We start from the raw sequence: 14,613 nt of genomic DNA, 5'->3' as shown, positions 1-14,613 counted from the left end.
AGGCACACACACACAACTTATACTACATTTATAAAAAGATTTGTAATATGTGCGAAGACTTGCCATTCTATCATATTTTATTAGCTAAAAAGGATATTTATTGTATAGTTTTTCACATTTTTAAATAAAACATTAATTATTTAAATGACTTTTATTAAAATATCCATTTATTCTTATAACATTCATAATATCACTGCAACACAAATACAATGGAATATTATAAACATCTGCCTAATTGTTTAAAATAAATTATGTGTGAGAATACGGCATTAATTAAAGAATTAGGAGTGAAGAATTTTTGGGAACCATCCCGTTAATCATTCGTTATTTGAATAGAAGATAAAGACAGGTCAATTGTCAAAATAGACGGAAATTTCACTAACCACAATTGAAATTAGAACGAGAAATATAGAGATTATTTATATTATTGGTTTCGTCCCATAAACTCTGCACTTTATCAGACAGACGGGCAGACTATATTATACAAAAATATTTCATAATACCAATTCCATCTAACCCAGAAATGAACAATCACACTCCTAAATAGAAATGTTGTAGAATCTTTTTAATGCGATATGACAGCGCAAATTTCATCGAATATTGGTAAGTGTGCCCCCCATAATATATTGAAATAGACTTTATTTGCACACATTCATTGATATTTTTCATTAAATATTATTACATAATTTACCACAGATTATGACGCCTACTGTGAACAGTTCTAACACTTCTTTCAATAGATGTATTACTTTTATAAAATATTATTGATCTATGAATTTCCAATGATTATAAATCTCGACATGTGCGAGCAGGAAGTTTTTTTCCCAATTTTCTAACATTTCGTTTAATATTATATTTGTGTTAATTATTTCACTGAGGCTGATACAATTTTATTTCTCATTATGCATAAATTAAGCGATTTATATATTTCGTATCAAGTACATAAGATATTTTTTCTCACGATTTACAGAATGGCACTAAAAACATGTCAACTTCGGATATTTAAAATTTCCATTCTTTGATTTAAAAAAAACAGTAGATTTATTACTGTAAGTTATTTATTAAACGACATTTGACTGAAAAGTTATTATTTTCATATTTATTACTGGCAACTCTGAAAGCGCTCTCATATTGTTCGAATTTCAAAAATCCATTCGTAAAATCGGCTCTAAGCAGTGATTCAATTGTCAGACAAAATAAATGGAACAATAATGAGATCACTAAATAATTTTACGACGAAATGTAAACAAGCCAACACAAAAAAATTAAGGGTGACATCTGTCAAAATTATCGATTGTATTAATGCTAATTAATTTAAATCATTACTAAAATATTAATTTGCGCTACAGATACTTGTTTACATTTAGTCAGTTCAAAAAAACGTAAAACAAATTAAAATTACAACAGTCAAACGAACTCTCCGGATCACCAAAACTAAATTATAGTCAGTTTAAAAGCATTTACATGCAGTTAACAACTTTAACGGTCTATTATGCATATAAAAAAAATCCGTTAAAATTGTTTTAGTAAGGCAATGTATATATCGCATATAAGATTCGTAGCCTTCGCCCAAAAGTGTATTACAATTTAACACAATTCGATTTTCAAATGTGATGAAGCTATCAACATCAAATGTCAACGATTGACAGATCTCAAAACAGAGTCATATGTCACCGGGCGTGACGTTTGACGTTTGCACTGTTTAAAATAATTAATACACTTCCGTACAAAGGTACAATAAGCCTACTTTATTGCTATTGTATTTGCCGTTGCTATGTGCTATGACAGCGAAATATTTTTTGTGACTTTTTAGTAGTTTTGTATTTTTTTGTCGATTTAATCTATGGTCTGATCCGGTTAAGCGTGTGTCGGTTATCGCTTAATCTGGTTCGAGTGCTTAAGAAACTCAAGGAAGCCCTCCCGCATTTCTGCGTCCATTCCAGTGCCCCATCCGTCACCATCTAATTCCTCACTGAAATACAAATATTTTTATTGTAATGTGGTCTTATCATTTAAATTAACAGATTTTGTATAATGCCATAAAGTGGTAGTAAAAAGATTGATTACTATGTAAAAATCAAATTACAAAACACTGAATAAGATAAAGAGCGGCAATTTTTTTATAAAGCGGGTTAAACAGCAGCAGTGTGCGGATCTGTTGCCGGCCTTTAATATTAATAACAATAATAATTTATATGCAAGACTATGGTACAAAAATGTTATGTTGGTATATAAAGTTCGCATATTCTGCCATACATAATGGCGTGCAAATTTGTCTTAAAAGGAATTTTACATTGAAATTAGATATTTAATTATAGTATACCATCAAATTGTATACCACATTATTAATTAAAGAAACCTAAAATATTATTTATATTACATTATTACCATTTCTTATTAATATGAATTATAATCTTTTAAGCAAATCATTACTAGAATAAAACATTTTTTCACATTAACACCTGATTTTCTGTTTTTCTAGAAGTTTTGCACTAGTCATTGGATTTTTATGCATTTTTGGCGTACCATTGTGTCTATCGAAATATATCCCAAACAATTATTTTTAGAATCTTACAAGAAGACCGGCAGCGCATTATTGCCATGCCACACAACGTATGTGTCCATGGGTAAGCTTCAATCAAAATATACTCACAGTATGTCTTCCTCCAACGCCACCGTCTTGTTATTGGGCAGATTGTTCTGCATGAAGGCGCATTCCTCCGGCGTCAAAGTGTACCCATCTGCTAAATAACCGCCTTCCGGGGTCATTAAGCCGTCTGAAACAAAGTAATTTTAACAGGCTATATACATAAATTAAATATAAAATACTATACCTACCTTTGAAAAGGTAAGAAAAATCTCCATTAATTTATTTCTATTCAAAGTCAAAGTAAAAAATCATTTATGTGATCAATCTCTCATGAATGTAAAAAAGAAATATACATTAAATGCTTCTAATTTTACATTAACTGACAATTCTCAAATCAAGGGCGTAGAACGGAACAGAAGAACTGGCAATAAACTCTCCACCACTCTTTTTATTTGCCAAGTATTTTGCACAACGTTTGTAGGAAGCTGCAACTATTACACCATGATTCACATGATATCTTAAGTAATAAATAATAGTATAAATTAAAAACACAGATCCTCTATGAGCATTTTTCAAAATTATACCAATATTAGAGAAAGTGCAGCTAGTATTATTAAATGAAAACTACTTTACAGAAAATAACCTTAAACAATTATCACTATTCAACACGTAGAAAAAAAAAACTAATTTCTATTACCCAAATACAATTTATATAGGAAAAAAACATAAGACTATATTATTCTAAATTTCATAAACTCGCTACCAGCTACACTTCTTACTAACATAACAAGAAAGATTATTAAATAATATATAGTACATATACAAACATAACAAAAATCAGATATCGTCTCTTAATTCGTATTCGAATATTGGAACACATCCTGTATTCGAATATTGGAACACATCCTGTATTCGAATGAGAAGATCAAGAACAGGTTTCTTGCTTCGGCTATCTATAGAGCGACATGTTTCGATTGCTTTATTACGTTGTTCGTGCAATTTTGATGGTTTAATGGTAAAAATGTTTAATTGTATTATTATTATTATGTCACTGGTCTTAGTATGTATATAAGTTAATTATTTAAATGTTCGACGTCCTGATTGACAGAAAATCTGTGTTCTGTTTGTGTTTCCACCACACCCACCTCTTTCTATTTAAGATAATGTATACAAAAAATAAAAAAAAATACACGTGTATTTTCTACCATATTTAAATACTTTATTATCCTCATTTTAATGTGTCATGTTTGAGAGCATTAATATTTGAATTAGCAGAAAACCTTGACTTTGTTTAGCAGTGACAATATCTGTAAAATATTAGTTATTTATTGTGGTCTGTTTTGGCTTTGCGTATCATATATATGTTTTCTTTTATAATATGTGTTAGGCGTTAGCTGTATAATTATAAATAATATACCAATAAAAAAATTAAAAAAAAGTGTGAAATATATATAGAGAGCATCCCTCAAATCTCCTACGAAATCTTGAGGGTAATTTATTTTAATTAGTGAAGGAATTGTAATAATTTTTATTATATATTATGTACAAAAAACCTATGTACACTGAACATAGGTTCACACAGTTCAATGCGAAATAGAAAGATGAAACGAAAATTACGGACTTGCTATTAGAGAGAGAGAGAGAAACACGCGCACGTCGTACGGCTTACAACTACAGCAAAGAGTTAGTCGTTATAACTTTTGGTCTTAATTTAGCAACACCTGACCATCATCCAATAAACATATCTATATACTCACTTTGTCTCCTACGTGGGTCCTCTAAAGGCGGCGTTGGATCATTCTCCGCCAATCCCCACCGAGTAGCGCGCAAAGCGAGTACGCCTCGTACGCTGGGCAATTGTGCGCGTCGCTTCAAACGCTCGAAGGCCGCGTTAATGCCCCCCGGACAATCTGCGTCTAGGGCTATGCCTGATAACTAAATATATATGGATCAGACATGAGAAAATACATATATATCCTGAATAAGAAACAAATAATTTATTAAGTAAATACTAAGTTTTATTAGTTCAAGTGTAAGTCACTTTGCTATTGATGTCATCACACAACATTGCTGCTATAACATGATTCCTAGTGAAATATTGGAACTGCCTCTCAACAGATTCAAAACACATATTAAAAAAACCTTAATGTGTAAAGGTTACTACACAGTTAATGACTACCTAGAAGATAAAAACGCTTGGCAATAGGTCTAATTAAATTGTTATAATTTGCTTTGTTCTCTTGAAAGTGTTGTAAATGTAATGTAATGTAATGGTGAATGTGGTAAATCACAGAACAGATTGTATTTTATTTTTACTTATGTAACTTAAATGACGTTGTGGTTTATGACATTTTCTTTTGAATTATTGTATGTAAAGGGAGGATAAAACTTGCTGAGTTTCTTGCCCGTTCTTCTCAGAACAAGACCTCCTGGTAGTCTTGCGAACGGATGGCGTAGTTTTGCTCTTTCGCGAATTTTGTAAACGTTTTTGACATTCATAAGCATGCCTTAGGTCGCATCTGGACTGAATAAATGAATTTTGATTTGATTTGATTGATATCATCCATACAGCGCTCCTAACGTACATGTTATAATAATAATAAAGCATAATAAAACATTTTTATAGAACAGGGGGCAAACGGGCAGGAGGCTCACCTGATGTTAAGTGATACCGCCGCCCATGGACACTCTCAATGCCGTGCGTTGCCTTTTAAGTATGGGTACGATAAATATTTTGCCAAATTCAATCTATTTAAATTAATAAGCCCGCGAGTCAGTTTTCGTCACTAACCGACTTGTTTCAGTAAACAAACCCATACAAAACACTCAACAAAGTTTTTGGGTATAATATTAGAATTCGCTAACTTTTTTTTCCAAATTATTGACGCTGAGATGAGGGAAATGAGTGCTTTAATAAAATCGATGATTACTTTGATATAAAGCATGTCTAATTCATGTCTAACTAATCGAAGGGGGAACGCTGCCAGTATCTTCGGAACCTTGGCTAAAGGGACTCCTTTTAATAATATATTTTAGTTATTAAATTTTAAGTTTAGTTATTATATTAGAACTAACTACAATTATATGTTTCTTTTCAATATTGTATTTTTAAATATATGTACAGTCAAAACCGTTTTCGACGACATCGTTTAGAACAACATACCGGTTATATTGACCAACATCAATGATCCCGGCTGAATTCTTCTGTATAAGGTTCTTAATAAATATGTTATCGGCTATTACGACTATCGGTTATAACGACTAAATATGAGTAGTCCCTTCAATGTCGTTATAACAGATTTTTGACTGTATATATTTATACATGTCATATACATTATACATACAAATGTGTATGTCTTAAATTCAATATAATTAGACCCAAACAGTCGAAATAAGTTTTTTTTTTGTTTTTTATATAATAGGGGGCAAACGAGCCTGCGGGACGCCCAAAAATAGACACGCATTTTTATTTTGGATAATTTATAAATAGTTCATGTAGTTTACATAAAATTTTATATACATAAAAAAAACGCAAAACTCTATCATATTTATTATAAAAGCATTTCAACCGGAATTGAGTCGGTCAAAGGTTTAACTTTCTCAATATCCAAGCAATAATTTCAAATGAATAATTCATAAGAATGCAATAATCATAGAGCATTGAACTATAAATCAGTTGCTGAATAAATTCAATTGATATCATATCAAACACGTTCTCATTGAAAAACAGGTTAGATATAAGGTGTTTAGTGTACTATAAACCATAAATACCAAGTTGAATAATGCTTTTTAAATGGCACAAGTGACAACACAATATATAGAAGCTATATATGTACTATATCCAGCAGGAAGAACTTCTACTTTAATTAAATAAGAGGCCCATATGAGGTCTTCGGGTAAAATAATGATATCTCTATATATATAAAATTGTCGTGTCACAGTGTTCGTTCCCATACTCCTCCGAAATGGCTCGACCAATTCGTATGAAATTTTTTATGCATATTTAGGAAGTCTAAATATCAGCTACCATGTGACATTCAAACCCCTATGTTATAAGCATTGTCCCGTCCCAAACAATTTATTTTTTATATTACAGCATACATACAACCCCAATTTTTTTTAACCCTTTACAATTAACTCAAACCTGTTCCAACTATCTCCATCTGTGACCTAAGACTGTAATCAGCCCGCGCAGATATGATTATATTATGTTTTATTTATCCTAATCCTACAGCATTATTGATATATAACAAAAAATAATTACACAAAAGATATAGCCAAAGATGCAATACAAAACCCTTCGAACAATTATTAAATTACCCAAGTTTCTTGCATCGGCAATCGGCAACGGCATCTTGCAAGCTTTGTATGGAGCGTCAATAATTCAATTGATTAGTGACTGGTTTGTTTTGCGTGCAATTTTAATAAGTGTGTATTAGTTAATTATATAAACATGTTCGACGTCCTGGTGGACAGTAAAACTGTGTCCAGTTTGTGTATGTTTATGTATACATTAAATAAATAAATACTTAGTTTACATAGTTATATATGCAATACCTTCAATAACTGGCACACTGCTTTGATATTCGTCTCCTTGTCTGTGTCCAATAGATGTAACAACACCTTACAAAGACTTTCGCCCAAGGTCTTGATTCGTCCACCCTGGAAATACATAGTTAAGTAGGAAGAGAGTAGTAAGAGTGATACCGAAAACCTGTCCAAAAGTTCATTAAACTCGAAACTCGCTAGACAAGATGGCGGATGATTGATTTGATTAATTTTAAATGGGCCTAATATCCCTATGTGAGCTCGAGATAATTATATGTTAGAAAATGTAAAAAAATGCGTTCAAAACCCTCTCGTACTCTCGCTATTGGAAAAATGCCATGTCTTATTATAGTTACAGAATGCTTCATGTTTTATGGCAATTTTTCAATTATACTCACTGTTATAGGCATTTATTACTCTTATTAATTATAAATTATAATCTATCTAGCATTAAGGTTTGGTTATTGGGATGCAGATAGGAGATCGATCGACTGTCACGATCTGATCTCAGATTGCTTTCAATCTAAGAATGTGGATAAATTATTGGGTTCGGACGTTAGCCAACTAGCATAGTTAGCCGTTCAATCAACCGCCTAGCCTCTTAACTAAACATTGTCCTTAAACTAGCGGCCTGAAAGATGTTCAGCCAGTTGATCAAACAGTTAGGCAAATTATTTGGATCGATGACATTTCATTACTTGCCTGTTGACTGTTAATTTAAATTTAATTCCCCTTTCTGCCACTTTCAAACTTGAAACGAAACTCTACTGTCAAAGTTTAATGAAAAACAACAAGAACAATGGAAGAGTGTAGTGACCATAATAATGTGAATTTGACCCAAGCAATTTAATTATAAAATAAACATTTTATGTCATATGTTTCACCTTCCAAAATGAATTTCAGCCAATTCAAAAATTTATCATACAATTAGCGAGCCAAAATTTTAAATGTTGTTACAAACGCTAGGGCTGAATATCTTTCAGGAAGATAGTTAAACGGCGCAGTTTATTTAAAAGGATAGGTCATTACTTAAACGGGTTACTAAGCTAGTCGGCTGCGACATATACACTTAGCTACTAGTGAAAATTGGTTCATTACAATGGATAAGAGTTATGGTTGGGTATGCTTTAACTTTTATAAGTCGCCCAGAGTCTCTTCTCTAGGCCCAATTAAGTTAGTTAACCTGCCCACAGAGTCATGAAGAAGCAGACTAGTTTCAATAACATTCCATTTTGCCTAGACACCATAGAGTAAGTAAAACAAATGACGAAACAATTGGTCGCTCCACCATCTTGTTAACCACATTTCGAACACACGCTGTTGATAATTACGTTGTGCATTTAACCAATCACTTTCAATGTTTTCAGCCCCCATTACATATTTCTCAGCCTCGTGTATTTGAATAATATTACTGTTTTTTACGATTGAAAGTTATAAATCTTTAAAAAAAATCGTTCTTCTCGAGATCTCGTCGAGTCATATATACAGTCTAATATAATATAGAAAGGTGATAATAATATGTACGTAATCTCTTTTATTATAATTTTCATATGAAATAGATAAATGTAAAAAGGTATTTTATACATGAGTATACTAATCACATGCGATAAAAAGCACATATTATCCTAATAAGCCTAATATTTGGTACCTAATAACATCATCGGCTGTTACGACTATCGGTCAAATGAGTAGTCTCTTCGACGTTGTTACAATAGATTTTAACCGTATTAACAAAATTTAAATCATTATTACAACACAATTATTTGAAATATTTATAGACATAAAAACCTAACAACAAATATTTCCATTTAATCAGTAAGTTTTATAGTAAGGGATTTCCTAATCAGATCATATCTCAAAAAAATTGAGGAAACAAATATTAAAAACAAATAAAGAAAAAATGCTTACTTGACTATCTTCCAACTGCGTATAAATCTCGGCTAGGAACATGGCGAATCCCCTCATGTTCTCTTCCGAGGTTTCTACTCCACTGATAATCTTGTTCTCTTCTGTGGAACAGCGCTCGAGAAGACATGCTCGGAAGGTCGATTCTTCTGGTGTTGCAACCGAATCGTACATTGAACATAGTCGTGCGCCGTTGTAACGGAAGTTTGACTCGGCGATTGACTGTTAAAAGAATATTAATTAGGAGGTATTGATATGTTGGAATTGGCGTATGTTACATCTAGGTTTCATGTGTTGTAATTTTGTTACTTGCGTGGTGAAGACTCTAAGGTGTAAATATTAGACTGAGGGCCTGTTTCACACTGTCCGGATACGTTCCAAATAAGCTATTTATTACTTATTGGTAGGATATATAGTATTTTTTCGTTTCACGACTGTCAGATAGCGCTATACGTCATGAAATGCGAAGTATCTTATTTGGAACTTTTATCTTTCGAATAATTTATGTGTTGCATAGCTATTTGGCACTTTATCCATACATTGTGAAACAGGCCCTGAGTCTAAGATTTTAACAACCGGTTTTATCACACATGTTGGGGAAAAGTTTTTTTAAGTAAAAACCTCTCAATTACCAACATCAGTTTTTCTTAAAGTGACCGATTAGTGACTGACTCAAATCGGCTACCAGTCTTTCTAATTTAAAAACAAAATGAACAATTTCCCTAAATCAACAGACTCACAGATCAGCATATTATGTTGCTAGTGTGATATTATAATAATAGTAGCATTAAGTTGGTATCAAAAATATATTAGGTACACTAAAATTATTGGATTAATAAAATGATGACGATGTTGTTAAAATTTGTCCAATTACATATGTTAGGTTAGGTTAACTTAAGTTAATATTATTAACTTCAAGTAAATGATGGGATGCTCTTTATATATCTTAATTTAAAAGGTTTGTAGCAATAGAAAATGTGCTTTAGTAGTACAACAATGCATAATTACTTATCATAATTATATATTCATAAATATAGGAGTTACTATTTTTTAAATCCTGAATATACAGTCAAACATTTGATGTCCATGATCTGTATGAATTATTAGTAGCATTTTTTGTGAAGTATAATTGTTTGTAAATAAAATAGTTGTTTTATCGACAACTTTTTGTGAATCCCAAGTTTGTAAACCATATATGTTAGCAACAAAGTAATATGAAAGAGGTCTTCTAAAATCTACAGATTTAAAATTTTTACCATGTACAGTTTTAAAGATTTCAGAATATTACCTGATTCACAATAGCTTCAACAAGGGCCCTTGTGTAAGCAGCATTATGTAATGTGGACGCAAACATGTCCACTATGGAACCACAGAGAATGTCAAATTTACCAGGGTCAAATGTTATCTCACACATTACGGTGATTAGGTAACCAATGTGCTCCTAGAAATAATGTTATTATAAACAAAAAATATCTTATATATTACAAAGTCTGTATATAGGCTGGATCTTATTGGAGTAATGTGGAAATTAATAAGACAGTAATTTGGAATCTTATATAAATTAAGTATTTCTCAATACACTCAACAGCATTTACTATGCAAATGAATCAAGTAAAATTAATATACCTACATCTACTTAAGAACAAAAATTTCATCATTATCACTTTCATACTGTCTTTACATACTCTTTTTACAGGTTTTTAATGAAATTTGTGAGCTACAAGTACAAATTTCACATCAAGGCATTCACAGTAAGATTTCTGAATAAGGCATCAATATAATTGCTGCAATAATTATTAAAACTTAGGAATGGTTTGTAACATACCCTTAAGTCCATATTCTCTGCTTCATCTAAATATTGCGACATTTCATTTAAGTTGTATGGGTTCTGGTCTTGTGCTTGGCGGAGTCGATTTTGCACTGAAAACTTTTGCACTCTATACTGGCTATCATCTGGTGTGTAGCTTGCAGGTGCTTGGGGTACATAGTTTGGAGGATACCATTCCTTTGCCTCTGCAGATAGAGTTGACTTCGGCGCTTCAACTGGAACGCAATACATAATGCTTAATGGACTTTATTTTAATTCAGATAAGTACTAACCTAAAATCTGGTAGGTTGGTGATTACTACAAAAATAGTAGGCATATCAAAATGACTGGCGACACAACCGGCCGCTTTCTGTCATGCCATGTCTACGTCATCGTAATGAAAATCATCAAGACACTTTCACCTAAGTTTTGAATAAAGTTAACGAACGGAGCGCGTAATCAGGACTCAAGAGAAAGTTCGACCTCTTTTAATGACATAAATTATGTACCTTTTGTTTCATCAGGTACAGCTTTAGGACGACGCAACTCCTTTGGAGGATTATCGGGTTGCTGCCAACCGCGACCTCTTCCCCTCGAACCGACATCCTGGTTTAAGCTCATTTCCAACTATACTCGCGATTTTGATATTTTAACTGATTTGTTGGTAAAAAATTGCACAAATATGCCATAAAATATGGCAATTTGGACACTCGCTTCAATGAATTCGTTCGACACGTAAACAAAGGCAAACACTTCGTTCAGAGTGGCACCTCCATTTGTGAATCGTGTAAGTGGAATGAAAAATCTTATTTGTCTTTGAAAGAGCGAGATAGTCTATTATTTGTATGTCACGTTTCAATACACGCAATTTCTGATCACAAAAAGTTATAAATATATTTCTGTAAGTACAATTATTTTTCTAAAATGGTTGTTATTTCTACTATATTGACAGGCTATATAAATAAAAATAACAAATGAATATTCATATGATTATAACAAAAATAGTTGGTTTGTTATAAGCAGTATTTTGTAATATGTTAAGACTATATAACTAAATATCTAATCAAACTGTATACTAGTAGGTATTTTAAAGGTATTTGGTAATAGTATATAGGTACCAATTGTATTTTAGATAATTAAAAAAAATGTGTTATGGTCATCATAGAATATATTTGTATAACATCATTTAGTGGTGTTAAAAATATTGAATTTTGTCTTTTTGAAGTTTAATGTTATATTTATTTTTAACCAGTTTGTTTGAAACATAAATTTTCTTACCAGTTCTATATAAACTAAAATTATTATTGGTGTGATTACACTTAACAACAAGAATAACCTCAAATGGTTTAATAATTTAAAAAATTGAACAAGCAATAATTTTTATTTTATACTATAATAATTAATAAAAAATAAAATACTAACTATATATACATAGTACTATTTCCTCAGTGCAATTGTAAAACAAAATATAGAAAGAGGCAATAGAAAGTAATCTTAGCTAAATTTATTACAGAACTAGTTAAACTGTCTATCATCACAAAAAATCTAATTTTATATGCTAAAAGATTCTCCACAACCGCAGGTGCCTTTGATATTTGGATTATTGAATACAAACTCTGACGACAATTTGTCTTCAACAAAATCCATTTCAGTACCTGAAAAACAATATTAAAGTTTAAGGTCTTAAAATTGTGTCAATTTATAAATATTACATAGGTTCATTAAATATTAAATGATTACAAACCTAATAAAGTCAACTGTGCCTTTCTATCAATTATAATAGTCACCCCATCCTGCTTAACTTCTTCATCGAGCTTGCCCTTTTCTTTTGCATAGTCTAATGTGTATGATAGTCCATTGCAACCTCTTTGACGAACTCCTACTTTCAATCCTATGAAACCCTTTGCATCTTCTTTTGCCATAATATCTCTTACTTTCTGAACAGCTGACTGAGTTAGGACTAGAGCAGCTCGTGAAGGTAAAACGCGTTTCTTCACAGCTCTGACCGTTGCACTTGCTATTGTTTTAGTAGCCATCTATAAGCAATAATAAATACTCGGATGAAATAAGAAAAAATATCATTTGGATAATAAGATTTTAGGAACATTGGAACATCAAGTCTCACTATGTAGTATGTTCCCTTATAAATGCAACGCTATATTGAGGGAATGCACTGTTTTGATGAGTAATAATATTATGCAACTTCACCTTATTTTTTAGTAAATGTATATTCAAATTTCAAAACACAAAAAACAAGTTGACATTTTGAAAATTTAGAAATAAAATCTAATACATAATTGATTTTTTTTTTTAATATTTTAATAATAATTGAAAGGCTGAGCAGTGCTGCCAGATGGTCTTGGCGACATACCCCTAGACTACTTTAATTTCTCCCCTGAAATCCCCTAGGGTACCCTCACCAGTTGAGAAGATCCTCTCTCCCATTCAATCCCCATCATCATGATTTAAACATGGAATATTTTTAGTAAAAAAGAATTAACAAAAACCTTAAAATACAAAAAAATATTACTGAATTTTAATGTAATTATAGAATTTGTATTTAATTAAAATCACGTAGTTTTTTGTCAGCTCTAATGAATATACAATTAGTAATGTTAGACACTCGAATTCCATTCTTACGATCTGTTGCTACTTCAATTTTGTTCCAAAATCAGGAACGTGCATACAATACCAAAAAAACCATACTTGGTATGTTTTTGAAATTTCCCCCTAAAAAACCCTAAATATTCTTTCCCCCTATTCTGGCCCTAACTCGGTTGAGAAACTAAATCTAGGGGGAAATTCCCTGATCTGGCAACATTGAGGCTGAGTAAAATTTCACAAATTGTCATTGAAGTTTGTGGATTGAGAAAAAAGTAAGGAAATAAAGAATAACGAAGCTCTTGTCATCACTACACAGTATAAATCAAAGTCGCTTATCTCTGTCCCTATATCCCTATTTATTTATTTTTCTATGTATGCAAATTGTTTTTAAACTATGCAACGGATTTTGATGGGATTTTTTGAAGTGATATTTCTTTATCGATGTTGGAAAAAATATCGTCACCTTTTTCGTTTGCGCGTCAAACTTTACAAACAACAAATCTTGCAATTAATCAATGAACTGGATTCGAAATCGCAGGACGTAGAATAGAATCGCAACTACAGATTGTTTAATCGATCGCAGGTTGAATCCGATGCTTTATTGAAAGTTTTGAAATGGAATATGGAAAGATGTAAATTAAATGCACTGCTATGGAATCCCAGCAAATGTGAAACTAGGCGCGAGAAACAAAAACGCTAACAAGAGCTTCTTTCGATTGCAAATATATTTAGAATATCAGTTTTCGACATAACAAAGCATTTGAGGACTCAATATAACAGAGAATTAGCTCAAGAGGTTCTAACTCCATTTAAAATAATAGTAATTCCAGTGAATTTCTAATAATAGTAATAATATCTCTTATAAATAATATATTTTTAGTAACTATATATATTTTTTAATACTTAGGAGTGATTGTGGTACTTATTTGACAAGATCTGGCACTACAATTGATGGAGCTTTTACTTGGTATATATAAATGTAAACAATAAATTTTATATTTCAGTTTCCATAAACCATTAATAACAAAATTATGAATTGTATTAAAATTCATGAAATTCTATAAAAATTAAATAAACGGAAATTTACGTTTTTTAATTTAACCAAAAAAAACATGCCGAAGCCGGGGCGGGCCGCTAGTTATGTGATTTTTAAAAATTA

The 14,613-nt window shown here is 31.4% G+C and overlaps 2 protein-coding genes across 3 annotated transcripts; both read right to left on the bottom strand.

The window, feature by feature from the left end:
• Positions 1-136: 136 nt before the first annotated feature.
• LOC111002268 (polyadenylate-binding protein-interacting protein 1) lies at positions 137-11,658 on the bottom strand. Its single transcript, XM_022272418.2, has 8 exons — positions 11,360-11,658; positions 10,869-11,086; positions 10,332-10,484; positions 9,047-9,265; positions 7,148-7,252; positions 4,348-4,525; positions 2,654-2,777; positions 137-1,972 (listed from the first exon to the last, which is right to left on the bottom strand). The coding sequence occupies exons 1-8, from the start codon at positions 11,469-11,471 to the stop codon at positions 1,873-1,875; spliced, it is 1,209 nt and encodes a 402-aa protein (XP_022128110.1). The 5' UTR covers positions 11,472-11,658; the 3' UTR covers positions 137-1,872.
• Positions 11,659-12,212: 554 nt separating this feature from the next.
• Positions 12,213-13,137, bottom strand: LOC111002262 (iron-sulfur cluster assembly 1 homolog, mitochondrial). Of its 2 annotated transcripts, none has more exons than XM_022272407.2 (3): positions 13,059-13,137; positions 12,595-12,886; positions 12,213-12,505 (listed from the first exon to the last, which is right to left on the bottom strand). In XM_022272407.2, exons 2-3 carry the CDS (start codon positions 12,884-12,886, stop codon positions 12,402-12,404), a joined length of 396 nt encoding a protein of 131 aa, XP_022128099.1. In that variant the 5' UTR covers positions 13,059-13,137; the 3' UTR covers positions 12,213-12,401. The 2 variants fall into 2 exon arrangements, with proteins under 2 accessions (XP_022128099.1, XP_022128100.1); XM_022272408.2 differs by having other exon boundaries at positions 12,976-13,082.
• Positions 13,138-14,613: the final 1,476 nt, after the last annotated feature.

This window comes from Pieris rapae, chromosome 12, assembly GCF_905147795.1.
Source record: "Pieris rapae chromosome 12, ilPieRapa1.1, whole genome shotgun sequence".
NCBI classification, from domain to species: domain Eukaryota; kingdom Metazoa; phylum Arthropoda; class Insecta; order Lepidoptera; family Pieridae; genus Pieris; species Pieris rapae.
Note: the sequence above shows the minus strand (reverse complement) of the source record. Positions and strands in the feature narration are given on the sequence as shown.

What these genes read in the sequence shown, in the direction of transcription:
- LOC111002268 (XM_022272418.2), bottom strand. Translation starts at nt 11,471, where the DNA reads ATGAGCTTAAACCAGGATGTCGGTTCGAGGGGAAGAGGTCGCGGTTGG. An exon ending in TTGAAGCTATTGTGAATCAG is followed by an intron (nt 9,266 to 10,331) that starts GTAATATTCTGA and finishes TTCTTTTAACAG; the next exon opens with TCAATCGCCGAGTCAAACTT. An exon ending in GGACCCACGTAGGAGACAAA is followed by an intron (nt 2,778 to 4,347) that starts GTGAGTATATAG and finishes ACTTTGTTTCAG; the next exon opens with ACGGCTTAATGACCCCGGAA.
- LOC111002262 (XM_022272407.2), bottom strand. Translation starts at nt 12,886, where the DNA reads ATGGCTACTAAAACAATAGCAAGTGCAACGGTCAGAGCTGTGAAGAAA. An exon ending in GGCACAGTTGACTTTATTAG is followed by an intron (nt 12,506 to 12,594) that starts GTTTGTAATCAT and finishes ATTGTTTTTCAG; the next exon opens with GTACTGAAATGGATTTTGTT.